This window comes from Primulina huaijiensis, chromosome 8, assembly GCF_012295235.1.
Source record: "Primulina huaijiensis isolate GDHJ02 chromosome 8, ASM1229523v2, whole genome shotgun sequence".
Classification (NCBI taxonomy): domain Eukaryota; kingdom Viridiplantae; phylum Streptophyta; class Magnoliopsida; order Lamiales; family Gesneriaceae; genus Primulina; species Primulina huaijiensis.
The window spans coordinates 22,428,461-22,443,809 of NC_133313.1; the positions used below are offsets into that span (position 1 = coordinate 22,428,461).

General features: G+C 33.1%; 2 protein-coding genes and 1 long non-coding RNA gene across 4 annotated transcripts; 1 reads left to right on the forward strand and 2 right to left on the reverse strand.

The window, feature by feature from the left end:
* Positions 1–1,526: 1,526 nt before the first annotated feature.
* LOC140982669 (uncharacterized) lies at positions 1,527–2,143 on the forward strand. Of its 2 annotated transcripts, none has more exons than XR_012176330.1 (3): positions 1,527–1,585; positions 1,791–2,001; positions 2,096–2,143. It is a non-coding gene; the product is annotated as an uncharacterized lncRNA (long non-coding RNA). The 2 variants fall into 2 exon arrangements; XR_012176331.1 differs by having other exon boundaries at positions 1,802–2,001.
* A 967-nt stretch (positions 2,144–3,110) lies between these two features.
* LOC140983367 (exocyst complex component EXO70I-like) lies at positions 3,111–5,646 on the reverse strand. Its single transcript, XM_073450402.1, has 2 exons — positions 4,739–5,646; positions 3,111–4,540 (listed from the first exon to the last, which is right to left on the reverse strand). The coding sequence occupies exons 1-2, from the start codon at positions 5,519–5,521 to the stop codon at positions 3,299–3,301; spliced, it is 2,025 nt and encodes a 674-aa protein (XP_073306503.1). The 5' UTR covers positions 5,522–5,646; the 3' UTR covers positions 3,111–3,298.
* A 1,511-nt stretch (positions 5,647–7,157) lies between these two features.
* LOC140982179 (uncharacterized) lies at positions 7,158–8,258 on the reverse strand. Its single transcript, XM_073448597.1, has one exon. It carries the CDS (start codon positions 8,256–8,258, stop codon positions 7,158–7,160), a length of 1,101 nt encoding a protein of 366 aa, XP_073304698.1.
* Between the last annotated feature and the right edge of the window lie 7,091 nt (positions 8,259–15,349).

Consider the following 15,349-nt stretch of genomic DNA (forward strand, 5'->3'; position numbering starts at 1 on the left):
GGGCTTAGTCTGTTTTAAAAAAAATTAATTTAATCATTTGGTCCAATACATAGGCATAAAAAATTAATAAATTGTGAAAAATTAATGGTAAATAAAACAGTTAAATAGACTACAAATAGTAAGAAAGTTATGAGAAGTTGTGATAAATTTTTAAAATATGAAAAATTACAATATAGTCGTTTATTATTTTTTCCATCAATGTTAGTTTGGAAATTCATCGAATTTTTTTAGAATAAATTCACTTAAAAGTTAAAGAAATTATATGTTAGGTGTGTTTCATTCGGTGTAGCAACACTGTTGGTGTGTGGTTCCAAAAAAATGTGACCGTTCCCAGCCAGATGAAGGGCTATGATCCATTGAGTGAAAAAATATAGTTGTTAGAATTATATATATTTTTTTAAGGAGATTTTCATTTGATTTCAAAATATCAAGATTTACAAAAGTCATATTGTTGTAATTCGATTATATTACGATCGAATTAACTCGTCCTAATTGCAAGAATATCGAGTTCGAATCAATACTGATTCGCAAGATATCACAAACTAATGATGATCAAAGAAAACCGAATAAGAAATGTGATCAAAACACAACGATATAACGTGGTTCGACAATTTGTCTACTCTATGGACAAGCAGCACCCGATCAATCTTTATTGACTCACAACACCTTGATGGTGAATCACAAGTTGCAAAATCAATCTCGATTACACAAAGAACCACCACTCAATTCCTCAACAATGAATCAGAAAGAATATGAAAACTCTTTATTGTTGTGAGTGATTGTGTTAATGAACAGAAAGAAGAAGAAGCTTGCAGAGCTTCTGGAACATATATATATATATCTATGTACGTGTACACTACATGTCAGCAACTGCCACTTTCAATCGTTTCATTCATTTCTTGACTTCTGTTAGTTCACCTTGTGCTATTAAGCCAGCTCCACCTGAACAAGGCTCCACAGAAGAGTCAATATCTTGAGATAAATCCACACATTTCATTACAGACAAAAGAACCAATCTTTATAGGACAAACGTTGATGTAATTCAGATGTTGTCATCGATGAAGATCTTGAATAACGAAAAAATGAGTTATTGTGTTAGTTGTACGTTGACAATGTCGAATAATAATCCCCTAATGAAGGGGACAAAAGTGCCTAATTGATGCAACCACTGGTGCTTCCAAAGCAAGAGATGAGATCTTGTCAATGCATGAACTACATTGGCAGTATCAGATTCCAAAATGCAGGCTTACCATCGAAAGCACAAAGCCATTAAAACACACGTATGGACAACATATACTTCAATAAGATGAGGTGAGAATATTATGGAATAACAACGAGTCTGTGCAAACAAATTCATCTCGTGCAACAAAACCCACACCAAAAGAAGGAAGATCAAGGATTACGGCAACATTTTGACATTAATTTTAACCACATCTGATAGAGATGCAATGATAGAGCTGAGGATGAGGTTGAAGATGGTGGGGACCTAGTTCCTGGTTTTAATTGTAAGATGGTTGTTCGGTTCAAAGGTCACACAGAATTTTATAATGCTTTAAAGGTTTTATGTGGCCGCTCCATAGTCAAGGTACCCTACTATCTTCCAATTTTAAGCTATTATTTTCAAACTCTGGTGTACTTATTTGATGTCATTCCCCTTTCCTGAACTCCAATCAGACAAGATATTTGGGTGGCATGTTTAATGGTAATATGACATTGTACTCATCTAAACAATTAGAGGATTAAGGTACACTGACTTAATGACAATTAAATAAGTTATTTGTGATATGAAGTTAGTCATTAGTGCAGCAAGAATCACGCTTGAGGGATGATTACGAAGTAACTTGGGACAAGAATAGCTTCTTTCAAAATTCAAGAGGCCGAGTAGAAGACAAAAGATGGATGCCGGTGACAGGATCAATAAATAACTGAAATCAAGCATATAGACATGGGTCGCAAGCCTCTCGTTTTATCTCTGATGATTTGCGGAGAAAATGCTTCAAGGTTGGTAGTCAGATTGTTCAATTCGAATCGAGACACTTAAATTTTTGTATTTGAACTCAAGCGAAGAATTCACCATGATTCTTTCTGAATGCAGGAATGAAGAGTAATTTAAATGTCACGGAATCTTTCCTGGTTAAGCTAACGGCTATTGGCCGATTTAATGGGACCTCTTACCTATTGATCGACTCAACGGCCAGGCCTATACTGATGAGATCAAGAAGAGAGCATGTTCTGCAAGAATTGTTGTTATAAGTTTGTTTCAACTCTGCAAGGCGGACTTGAGAAACTTTGAATATTGACCGACTTTTTCGAGGATAAAACTTACTTTTTAGCAATTAAAACCACTCGATAGATATGACGATTTATTTCATATGAGTAGTTACTTTCTTTAGGCACCATGGCTAAAGCTTCCAATCAAAAAAAATCTGAAAAGGGATGCTAATTGATTCTGTTTTCTTTGTTTAGTTTGTATTAATGCTTTTTCATCTTTATACTTCGTTTTATTAATGGATTGAATCAAATTGAGAGGCAACGGTTTATGTGTAATGTATGTTGGTGAGGTATTCTAATGAAGAAGGGGAAATGGTGGTGGCTAGCTATTGGTACACAGAACTCATAAATTTTGATAACTTATCGATTCTCAGATATTGGAATTATATTATATGATATATTGGTATAAACAGCACAACAGTCGAAGGCCATTAGGTTCTCTAACTTGTATGTGATTTTCCACCTCCTTCATTAAACTTGAAAAAAGAAATTGATATTTTTTTCATAATTCACACATGGTCGTGAAAAGATGATAATTATGGTAAACTCTGTTGTTTAGACTCGACTACAGTTTTCTTGAACCGTGAATCGAAAGTAGAATTACAACTCGAAAACTAAAATTTATAATTTTAAGCACCACATCACCAATGTGGGCTCCAATCTGCCATAACGAGTAGTTGTAGTTAATTAGATAATAGAATTTTGTCCGAAACTATTTACAAATATCTTTTATTTCAAAAATACCAACTGAAAAAAAATAGATTCTAACAAAATTTATTTCTTTTTTTTTTTTATTATTATTATTATCATTATAGTCATTAACTCAAAACCATGTCCTTATGCCTCATTCGAATTACATAGTACATATTCATCATTGCTTATCTAATTGTGAGATCGTGTTTACATAGAATATCTCAAGAGCTGGTTGCCATAATATAATTAAATAACTCTGTTTATAAATAACTGTTATGAAGCTCAGGAAGTCGGGAATCTTCGCTCAGACCTGCTCGATTGCAGACGTGCTAGCTCAGACTCTCCTTCCATGGCCTTGATCATCATCTTCAAAAATTTGCACCAGCAATCCTTCTATTGTATCGGGGGAAAGATGAGACTTGACCTGCAGCAGAAGTGATGAGTAAGTGTCGAAAAACTCACTGTATGCAGGCACTATTAACCTAATAGAAGCCTGCCTCATCTGATCCCTTAAATCAGCATCAGAAACGATATTGTAAGTATTCTTGTGCCTTTGGCACATTTCCTCAAATCCCACCAGGAAAGCTTCCATTTTACCCCTCACTAGAGCTCCAATTCCATCTTTGTTATTCATTTTCTTCATCTCTTCTATGTCCAGAAATTTGATCAAAGAACCCCATGCTTGCTTTTGATACAAATAAGCCGATTCTTCAGCAACTTGTCGGTATCTTTTCTTCATGTACGGCTCTCCTAATAGCTTCCCAAGCTCCACATTTCGAGTCCTCATGTAGATATACCAATAGGTGTTCATAGCAAATATTTGAGCAAGTACTTTGTCCTTGTAACGGCATTTCTTGGACTCGATGTTTCGTTGGATGGCCTCCATGACATTGGAAATGGCATCTTTGAGCAAATCTTGATCGTTTTCTAGATTTGATAGTATGCCCACTTTCCATAACTGCTCAGTCTTGAGTGCTTTAGCCATTGGCGCACTGTAACTATCCGTTGCAAGATTCTTGAGGTAGTTGATGGCATACCTAACAAGTTTAGGAACTGATCCATCTTTTGGTGGAGGTAAACCATCACTATTCCCTTCAATCTGAAGCCCAAATTCCCAAAAAACTCTTGTTGAAGCATGAACTAATAGTTTTTCGAGTTCTCTAAATCGTGAGCATATATCCACTCCAGATTCACCTTCAAAAATCTCTGAGAATTCAGGTTTGAGCTTTTCTAATGAATCAAACATGTCTAATAGCTTAAACAGCTTCTGGGGTTCTTTGTTACTTCTTGCAACACCTTCTCCAAATCGGAAGAAGACTGCCATGATTTTGTCTGCAATCTTTATGAAGCATTCTGGCCACACCATTCCCTCCATGATGTTTCCTAATACATGTTTGCAGAGGTTCTTCTCAGATACGAAAACTACCTTGACCGCAAGCTCAAAGTGTTGGATCCAAAGAGCAATTGCTGTTTCTAAACTCTCCCATTCCATCTGATCAATTTCTTCTGGTGTGTAGGTTCTTAGGTAATCTGGGCTTAGTCTCATTAATGCCTTGGCCGCCCTTCTATATCTTACCTGTGCAACATTAAGGAAAAAAGAGCTGTTTTAGAATGGATTTTTATGATAAAATTTTGGATAATAATCAAACGCAACAGTACATTTGTCATCTATAACAGGATTTAAAAGGAAATTTTTTTATGTAAACTTCAACTTTCACCCTCAACCTAGTGAGCATTATCCAAGGAAATGAACAAGAAAGAAAGTTACTCTAACCTTTACAAATATATCGATGCATATATCCAAGCAATCATTTGCAGCCAAACTCTCAGAAATTTTTCTGAGCACCGCAATCTCCAAATCACTCCCCAATCTATTCTTCACCTCTATTTCGCTTTTATCATTGCCATTTCCTTCACCAAAATTCTGATGCCTAAGTTTCTGCAGCAAACTCTCACTCTCATCCTGCAAATTCAACAATGCCTCATCTAGCAAACCATCGAATTTCATTGAATCCACCTCGGTTTCATATAGCGCCTTAAGGGTGTTCAATGTCTCCCTTAACCGTATTGTCCTGTAATGATCCGTGGCCTTGGTCCTACTCAAGAATTCAACAACTTCTTGAAGTTTTTGAATGGCAGACTCACTTTCTTGACTGATGGAGTGGATTGATTCGTTTAACTTATTGACACAGTCCACATACTCGATCAGTCTCTCTAGTCGTTCAGTGGATTCTTTCTCTGCTATTAGTTTAGAGGCTATTTCTAGAAGTTTCTGTTGGAGGCATTCGGATAGTTTGAAGCTCTCTAGGAGCGACAGGGCTGGAGAAATGGCTCGGTTTATACGGGTGTTGAGTGCTTTGGTGGCAATGGAGAGGGATTGGAGTGGAGCTACTCTTCTTGAGGCCATGTTTAGGTCTTCTAGAATTGACTCAAAATTTTCATCCATTTTTTGGTAAGTTGAATCCATATTTGCAGAGGATTTGAGGAGGGTTTTAAGATCAGAACAAGCTGTCTGGAGCTTGATTAAAATTGGGTCATCTTCGCTTCTTTGATCCATTAATGGGAAGGGCAAGTTTATGCGTGTAAAAATTTGGTTTTATGGAAGGGAAGGCATATAAGTTTTGGCTAAATTGTATTCTTTGACCCTTAGTTATAGGTTTTTCCCCCCCTGAACAAATAGGTTGCAAGTCATGCAGTCCATAGAAAAAGCCCACATCGACTCTGTTTCCCTGTAATATAAAAATCTGTCTATTTTTTAATTTTTTTTTTAACAAAGTCATTTTTTAAAAAAATTGTGAAATGTGACCAAATACTTGCACTTGCCGTCCAAATGTGCAATTTTTATAAAAAAATGGTTTAATGTGTTGAACGGCATATAACAAGAAGATAAAAGATCAACATAGAATATGTAACGTTATGACATAAGCGACTGCGTGTGTGTATATGTNAGATTTGATCAGAATATCGGAAGAGGACAAAAGGATGTTTCCTATGACTCTCGGTTTCGATATAAATTAAGAGCATATGGCATATTATTGTGTGATATAAAAAGGATATTTAAGGAATTCGAAGGATCCAAAATCCAAATGCGACGGCTGGATATGTTTCGAATTAGTCCAATGCATAGAGATTGACGGGGAACAAAAAATACATTATTAACATTAATAAATTTATCGAAGTTTCTGTCAAAATAATAATCGTATTCATGCTCATTATTATTTAACAGGAAAATGATGTTTTTTTTTTAAAAAAAAAGACCTTATTGTGCGTGTTTTTGTAAAAAAAAAAAAAAAGATATTCTGTATATTTCAATACATTTGGGATAACTGTTTATTATTATTATTTTTTAAAAATAGACAGTAGATTAACTTTGTATATTTCAATACTTTTGGGATGATTATTTTTTTTAAAGAAACACAACAGTAAGTTAATCGACAGTGATAGCTATCTACTATGTATTTCAATACATGTGTTTTGTAAAAATATATTAAAGCTTCTATAGCCTAATTTAAAATAAAAAATAAAACATTTTCCCGACGATTTATATCACATCATATACCAAATGAATTACATTCAATATAATAAAACAAGACATTGTATTATTTCATATCGTAATTTATAAATGAGTAGTCAAATATTTACGTGTATGCGTAGGAAAATAAATAATTTAAAATTTAAATTGTATTGAATTTATCAGTTTCTGTAATGTAAAAATATTATTTCGTAAACTAATCGTTGATTTCTTTCATTTTAAATTATGTCACATTTTCATATTTCTCGAATCAAGTTCTTTTTTTTTTGTTCGTATTTTATATATTTTATCCCATGTCTTTCCAGTTTTTTACTATAATTTTAAAAAATTAATTACATTTCATTAATTACAAGCTCGTAAAAGAATTAAGGATCGTAAGTTACCAACCACATCGTTAATTTGAAATAAAATACTATTTATTAATCTCTGTTTGTCATGTATATATTATTCCACATAAGCTGTTTAAGAAAATAATAAAAATGCAGAATATAGGGGACGAAGATTAATCCAAATGCTACATATGTGATAATAAATCAATAATTAAAATATACAAATCTTATACAACAAGGGAAATAACATAAAGATTATATATTTAAATAGAACAAGATGATTATACATTGCCTATTCTAATATACAAATACTTTTTTACACTTTGAAATTTTCAAATATCATCCGAACCAGTTTTGGGTGCTTCACTTGTATGAAACCTCCATAAAAACCTGCAGTTTTTCTCCTCAAATCCAACTTTCACTACATCACAGAAACCATTGAAACAGCTCCTCTTCCCTTCACTCTCCCAAACAATCTTAACTTGGCTTGTGAATCCATGCATCGACATAATCTTCACCTCTGAATCCCCACAGAACTGGAGCAAAACCTCGCCACCAATTCTTTTGCACCCGCCGCTGCACGCTGCTACGCAGTCCAGCCAGCAGCATTCGGGCTGGCCTACCATCTCCTTGTATGCAGCATTTGTGATTCTCACTTTATTGTTAGAATCGGATATAATGGCCGGTACTGCATCCCCCTCGATCTCCTTCTCCACCTCCTCCGGCCGCTTTGCAGTGGCGGCGTGGATACCTGTAGAGTCGCTGATGTTCTTCACGACGATACTGGATCCGATGGGTCGAACTGGCTGAGGCGTGATGATATTTGACTTCGCCGGCTGCTTCAGTTGTGGCATGAAATCTAGTTCTTTAGGACCTTCCTCGGCTTTCACGTTCAAATCTATTTCTTTCCTGCAAGCGTGATCTTTTCCCTCATTCCCAATCACCGGGATCTGGGTCGGGTCAGCGGCGGTGTAGTGGATACGAGGAAGCGCCACCGACTCAGCCAGGGTGGTCACGGCCGCGTCCAGGCCGCAGTTAATCGGCACTAGAGAAAATCCATTCGGCGTATGAGAAAATCCATGCACGGACAAGTTTTTAGCGGGCAAATTTGTAACCTTAAAAGAGGTAGACATCCCATGGAAACTACTCCTCGATCTCTTCATAGGTGGTGGCGGAAAGGCGGCGCTCCGGCCCCGCTTCCGCGTCCGTGTCGGCCGGGCTTGGAGATGGGCCCACACATCCCTCAAATAAGCAGACTTTCTTATACTCTGCGGCATGGCGCCGGAACTCTCTTTCTCACTTCCATTTTGAAAATAACTATTCTCAGCCAGAGAATTAATGGAAGTGGCTTCAGGCTTTGGAGCGATAGGCCTATACCTAGACATGATTTCAGCAGTTCTCGCAGAGGCATAGGGATTAATTGTTTGAATCATTTTTGAATCAAAAAATGACCAAAATTAATCTTGCGTACGTTTTTGCTCGCTCAAGGGGATCGGGAAGGAGGAGGAGATCAGGTGGTGTGTGAAGTGATGAATAGTGTGAGGGGATTATAAGAAGAATAATGACGAATGAGAAAGCGGCAACATGAAGTAAAATGACAAGTAAAGTTGACACTTGGAGGTGTACGGTGGGTACGTGTTTAAGAATTTAAGAGATAAGGACATGTGGGAAGTCAATACATGCATGCATATAATCTTTTTCTGTGTGAGAAAGAGAACCAATAAAAGGAACTTAATAAAGGGCCTCTCTATTGGTTTCTTTCCCTTAAAAAACATAATTCCTTCATAAAATTATAATATATGATTCTAAAATCAAAGCATTCCACATATATATACACAAAGACACACACTTAATATTTATATTACATTTTGATCGATCAGTATAGTCCACATTTAGGACGAAAAATGTTCCATATATTTTATTGGCATTTAAGATCAGATGGATTTACAATAATAATTAAAGGAAGAGCTAGGGGCCGGGGGTTGTATTACCAATCAAGCGGTGGCACAGATTTCGTTGCACCATTAAAAGAAAAGGGGGAGCTCTTTATTTGTGCAGCAACGCGTGTGGGCATTGGGGTGCATGCATGCCTACACCTATCAACGACTTGGTTGGCTAACGTCTGATTTTCCCTTGTCCCACGTTACCACTTCGGCAGCTTCTTCAAGATTTTTAATTTATTAGGATATACCAAATATTTTGTCACCATATGAAATGTGTAATTTCACACATTAAAATGTTATATTATATGTAATATATTTCCAATATATATTATATATCTATTATTATTATTAAGAATCTACATATCATAGATAAATAGTGTTTGCGGTGATTTTTTGTTTTGTTATTTTCTATTATTATTTATCATTTGAAATTTTAGTCTGATATCTAATTGATTTTTACAATTGATATGTCTTTTATTTTAATATAATCATTTTAACTTTAAATCGTAAAATGACTCATCATTCATTTTTATAATTCATTTTTACAATTATGATATTACTCCTCATATTTGAATACAAATCAAACAAATTATAAAAAAATTGTACAAATACGTAATATGTGCGTTTATATACTAGTGCAGTGTAATATATTGGATGCATGGTCCGTTACTTGATACGAATTTTGACTTTGAATTATAAACTGATATTGTAAGATGTAGTATAAAAACATATCTATCGTAATTTAAATTGTATCTATATATGATCATGTTTCGAACCTGCAGAGACATGGTGTCAATAATATTTTCAAAAATTCAACTGATTATTTGTTAAAAACATCGAGTACGTATAATTCAATATGTTGAACACAATTAATTAATTAGTAGATATATTGTGAGGCGATATGACGGATTTATATTCACGAAACGGATTGAAAAAAATATTTTTTACATAAAAAATAATGCTTATGAGTTTTTGCAGTATTAATTAATATGCTAGAATGCTTGGCAAATTGGGTTTTAGCGTCTTAGCAACAAATTAATGGGGTTAATTTGGTGTGTTTATGCTCATCATAAGCTTCAAATGACGCTCAAAATGGGCATAAATTAATTAAACTGTTAAAATTTAGAAATATTAAACAAGATATATTATAATCGTATATTAATTCAAGCCCCGTCTCAAATGAATTTTGTGTATATGAATTAAGGAACAATATAGTTCAATTTAAAAGCTAATTTCAATATCTACGCTTACATTATTTTCTAACTTTAATTTTGTGAAAAGATGATGACATTTTGCCCATTCTTCCTAAAAAGGACGGGGAATCTTGTAAACGCTTCAAGATAAATTAACCTGGACGGGGATTCGTTGGGATAAAGCTAAAAAAGTATCATCACAAATACAAATGCCTATTAATATATATTAGTTCACTAATATTATACATATTTGTATAATTTTTTAAATTAATTTGATTTATATTCAAATATGGATAATCTCAAAATGGTAAAAGGTAATGAATGATCATGCTATATATAATATGAAATAATTATATTTAAATGGAGCCGTATCATAATAATAAAAAGTAACGAGAGAATAAATTATAATTTCAAATAATAAAATAAAAAAGAATAAGATAGAAGGGGTAAACGGCAAATTTGAGAAATGATGAATTAAAAAAAAAAAAAACAAAACCAATAGGCAAAAGTCAAAATAGACAACGATACCAAAACTTTCTATTATGTCCAAATTTATTAATATAGTAAGAGATAAGAAAAATTACAAAATTGATCTAATAAATTTGTCTCATTATAATATCAGTCTTCTATGTACGTAATTTACTTTTATTATCAACGCCAATTTATATTTTTACCAATTTCATTTCTTTTTCGTTGATATATCGATATAACTTTGAATATGTCAACAATATCAAGTATTACGTTCAATATCATAACAAAACTCAATCGAATAATTCTTTAAAAAAACATAATTGAATACATACATATTCCATAATCCACGTAACCTGCTTGAGACGAAACATATATTTGCCTTGACAAAATACTAACACATTGTAAATGAAATTACATATATATTTGACTTCATAACACATGGTAAATATAATGAATTTTTATTTGTGAGCTATCTGATTATGACTTCAAAATGTATGTATATATTCTAGTCAACAAAACAAGACAAATGCTACATGCTAACATATACCAAGCCTCCTAGCTCTTTAATTAATTAATGTCCGTTTTAAGAAGTGTAATATGTAATATATATATAGGAAACTAGGTATATTTAAATAGCCAACTATGCAACAAAAAATAAAAATAAAAAATACGAAGCTTACCAGCAGCATGCTGGTGCAAAATTTTCTATATTTGAAAATTGAGCATATTATAATTATTTTTGAGCACACACTAAATAATAACAATAATAATAATAATATAAGATCTAAATAACAACAACAACAACAACAATAATAATAATAATAATATAAGATCTACGTCCGGCTGGCTGCCTCTTGGAGCTGTGTTCGCGCTATTTATGCTGGCAATGACAAGTTACTCGACTTAATTTGGCGTAACATTTAGTACTTAGGCCATCTCCAACCCAAAATTTTATTTTAAAGTAACTCTACTTTAAAATAGTGCAGTTTCTGCACTAAATACAATATTCATCTCCAACCCATCTACTTCAAATCTTACTCTTAAAAAAAATATTCTCGAAATATTCTTTTTTATTTTATTTAGTTAATTTTTATCTTATTATTTATTAAATATATATTTTTAAATTTAGTGATATAATTATAATTACATTTTATATTGGATATTTTTAATATTAAATTTTTAATAATTGCGATAATATTACAAAAATAAACGTCTTTGTCTTTTATTTTTTTATATCGAACAAAAAATTCTCGAAATCTGATATGCTTGTTGACAACCATTTCTAATTATTAAAATAAAAAAATAAATATTATCTAATTATTAAAATAATATATACAATATTATACTATTATTTAATATAAATATTAATAATTAAAAAAACAAAAAAAAAATTTTTAAAAAAAAAAGGAAAAGCCTCTGCACCAAATTGGCGCAGAGCTTCCCCTATGCGCCACATTTGGCGCAGAGGGCAATGGAGCTGCGCTATTTTGCAAATAGCGCAGCTCCATTGGAGAAACCCAAGAAACGCTAGTTTGATGCTTGGGTTGGAGATGACCTTATGAAAGATATTACCATTCATGTTTCTCATGTACCGTAAATATAAATGATTTTTTTTTATTTAATCTATTAATTTATCTAATTAGGAGTTTTAATCTATTAAGTTATCAAAGTTTGGTACATTAACTTTTTGCTTCGATTTTTTTGGTTTGATTGTTGACACATGTCATTTGACAAGTCAGGAATTTCAATTTCATTTCAGCATTTTTTCAATGTCACATTAACAATTAGATAAAAATAGTTATAAATTAAAGTTAATATATAAAAACTGTTGGTCTCACGTGCGGAATTTGAGATAATAAACCCAAAAATAAAGAATAAACTGGACACCGATATTTACGTGGAAAACCCCTAAAAATTATTAGGATAAAAACCACGGACAAGATGAAAAGAATTTCCACTATAATATTTTGTGGTGTACAACTCACTCACTGTGTTTCCAAATAGAACACACACTCTCTTAATACAAGAGAACAAACACCTCACAAATATTATAGAATGTTATAACATGAGAAAAAACTCGAAGAAGGAATGATTTTAGAATGAAGGGAGGAAGCTCTATTTATAGAGCCTCTGTCAGTGTCAAAACGCGTTTGATAAATTTTCTCGAACTTTCCTGAGTCAAATAATGCCAATCAGCCGCCCAACTTTGACAAACCTCCCGACATGCATTTAATGCTCCCGCCAACAAAAACTAATTAAACTTTGAAATCTTAGCGGACCAAAATAAATTTTTTAAAAACTTAATGGACCAAAAATATTTCCCCATATCATTTGATGCGATATCTGGTGTTGCTTGGAATTAATATGAAAGTTTAATATTTCTAATTGCTAAAATATCATCCGATTTTTGCAGTTTCTTTCTCCCTCCTTTAGACTTACCTTTGTACTTACTGTTACAACTTACCTCGCAGAAAATGTTAAACGCCACCCCAAACCCCACCAATCACCCAGACAACTGGCAAGTTTTAATTCTTCTCAAATTAGATAATACAGTATCAGAGCAAAAGTGCGGAGCCATAGACAAAAATAATCTAGCATTATGGTGTGATACATTTGGTCTCGTGTGTTTGTGTGTGTGTGGGTATAATTCTTCTTATAAATATGTATTAAACTAGAAGAAACACAGCTAGCTCAAGTAGATATCACTCTTCTTCACTTAAAAGAAGCGATGAATGTATCGAATTCTGAATGCAGTAGTGGATGCGAATCAGGTTGGACTGTGTACTTGGATCAAACATCAAATTCCACTGATAAATACACCCGGGTTTTGGTTAAAACTGAGAATCCAGATCAAGAAGATGAAGGTTTATCCATGGTTTCAGATGCATCATCAGGCCCTCCACAGTTCCAAGAATACGAAAACTATGCCTGCAGTGGCAAGAATCTGCAGTTGTTTCACGGCTATGAATCCCCAATGCCTGAAAATAAGAAAAAGAGTAAGCAGAATAATAAGAGCAAAGCAAAAGAGCTGATGAGGGTTAAAAAGCAAGAGAATTTTTGCCTCGATGATACTGCCACCTCCCCACTTCCTCATTTCGCGCAGGCAAGTTCAAGAAAATAGATGAAACAAAGTGTTTTGCTAATTTTCTATCTGCCCTTTTGAAATTTTATCTTGTTGGGATTGAATCTCAGGACAACCTGGCTCCTTCTGGTAATTTGCAGGAATTTTCTGCTGAGGTAAGTAACAACTTTTCACTTTGTTGTTTAGGAACGTTAGAAAATTTATTGGTAAGAAGTTACTTTTCCGAACTATATACGCAGCACAGTCATATTTATTTTCTGTTACTATTTTCATATTTATTTTCTAAAAATCATTCAGGGCGAACCAATTACGAAGAAGCACATAGGATTCTTCAAAACTTCCACAAAAGGGAAATCAAGTGCGTAATTTTCACCGATTCTTTTGTGTGTCAATAGTATTTTTCTTGGTCGGAAGATAAGTATATGTACAATATTGTTTTTATACTGCGTCCTTTGTGCAACTTGTCAGGCACTTTGCTTGGAAGAAAGAAGCAGTAAGTAAGAAGTGGAGAGAACAATTTTAATGGAAATGGCAGTTGAACTTTTATAAGGATCTTTGTTGTATGGATCTCCTTCATTGATTTCATGAAATTTAGTGTAATTAATATTTTCTACCTGTTATTTGTTCCTGTCCGTTCAGTAGGGAACAAGTCTGAAATATAAAACCTAGCCAAATTAAACGCCAAAACAATGGAAAAAGAAAAACAAATCTTTAGAGGCTTCATCGATGATCCTAGCTAGCTATATCGATTATATAAAAACCAACCAATAATTTAATCATGGAATTTAATTTCAATATGAAAAAATCCATAATTATTAGAACATAGACCATATCCACAATATTTAATTACTAAAACTTGTGGGCTAACTGCATATATAGTAGATAATCATAATTATAAAGCAAATGCCTATAAGATAATAAAACCTTTCTATTACAAGAATTGCCAGCCTAGCCAAGAACTTATTGACGTGTACTTTACGAACTTAAATGGGACAATTCTTATGATGAAATCAATAAACTTGGTGCCACTCAACTAAATTTTTACCCCCAAAACGGAAATCTCATTATTCAGGGTTCACGGTTTTCGTAGGTGAGCGAATTTTCGGTAAATCGCACGGGACGAACTAGAATCACACTTTCATCTAATATAATTTAAGAATTTTATTTATTTAGGTGCAGGATGGTTATGTTCTTTATTTTATGCCACATCATTGTACTAATTATCTGTAATCCATAGCATTTATTAATAATATTATTGATGCGAATATTGAATGAATTTGATTTTGATTGGATTCTTCCAAAAAAGTGTTGAAGTTCTTGCCATCCTTAGAAATTGGAGCCCAATGACTCAAATTTTAGGAAAAAGACAATACTTCCCAGCTGTGTTCCTAGTCCTAACAACCTTTCACTTCATAGTACCCAATAATTGAGAATAATATCAGAATGGAGTGATATCAAACAAATTAGCATACAGCGAAATAAATGTAGCACGAATTTAGAAATTGAGGGCAAAAATTAATCGAGTTCATTTAAGATATGAGCGGCCACCTGTCACAAATAATAAATGAAATTAAATCATAAATAAAAACATAATATTATTGTGGAAAATTGTATCAAATCAAAAAGAAAATAAAAAATCTTTACTAGTCTTACTACAATTGGACCATAAATACAAATTAAAGAGTGTTTTTATATACATATTATATGCGAGGACAACTACTACAACAATAAACAAATACAAAAAAACAAAAAGCAAAATTTTTGTCCTCTTTAATGCCGAATTATTCTTTCTAATGATTTTTTTTGGTGAGATATTGACTAAATATAATTGGGAG

Coding starts and splice junctions, on each gene's coding strand:
- LOC140983367 (XM_073450402.1), bottom strand. CDS start 5,521: ATGGATCAAAGAAGCGAAGATGACCCAATTTTAATCAAGCTCCAGACA. Junction 4,541..4,738: donor GCATCGATATATTTGTAAAG/GTTAGAGTAACT, acceptor AATGTTGCACAG/GTAAGATATAGAAGGGCGGC.
- LOC140982179 (XM_073448597.1), bottom strand. CDS start 8,258: ATGATTCAAACAATTAATCCCTATGCCTCTGCGAGAACTGCTGAAATC.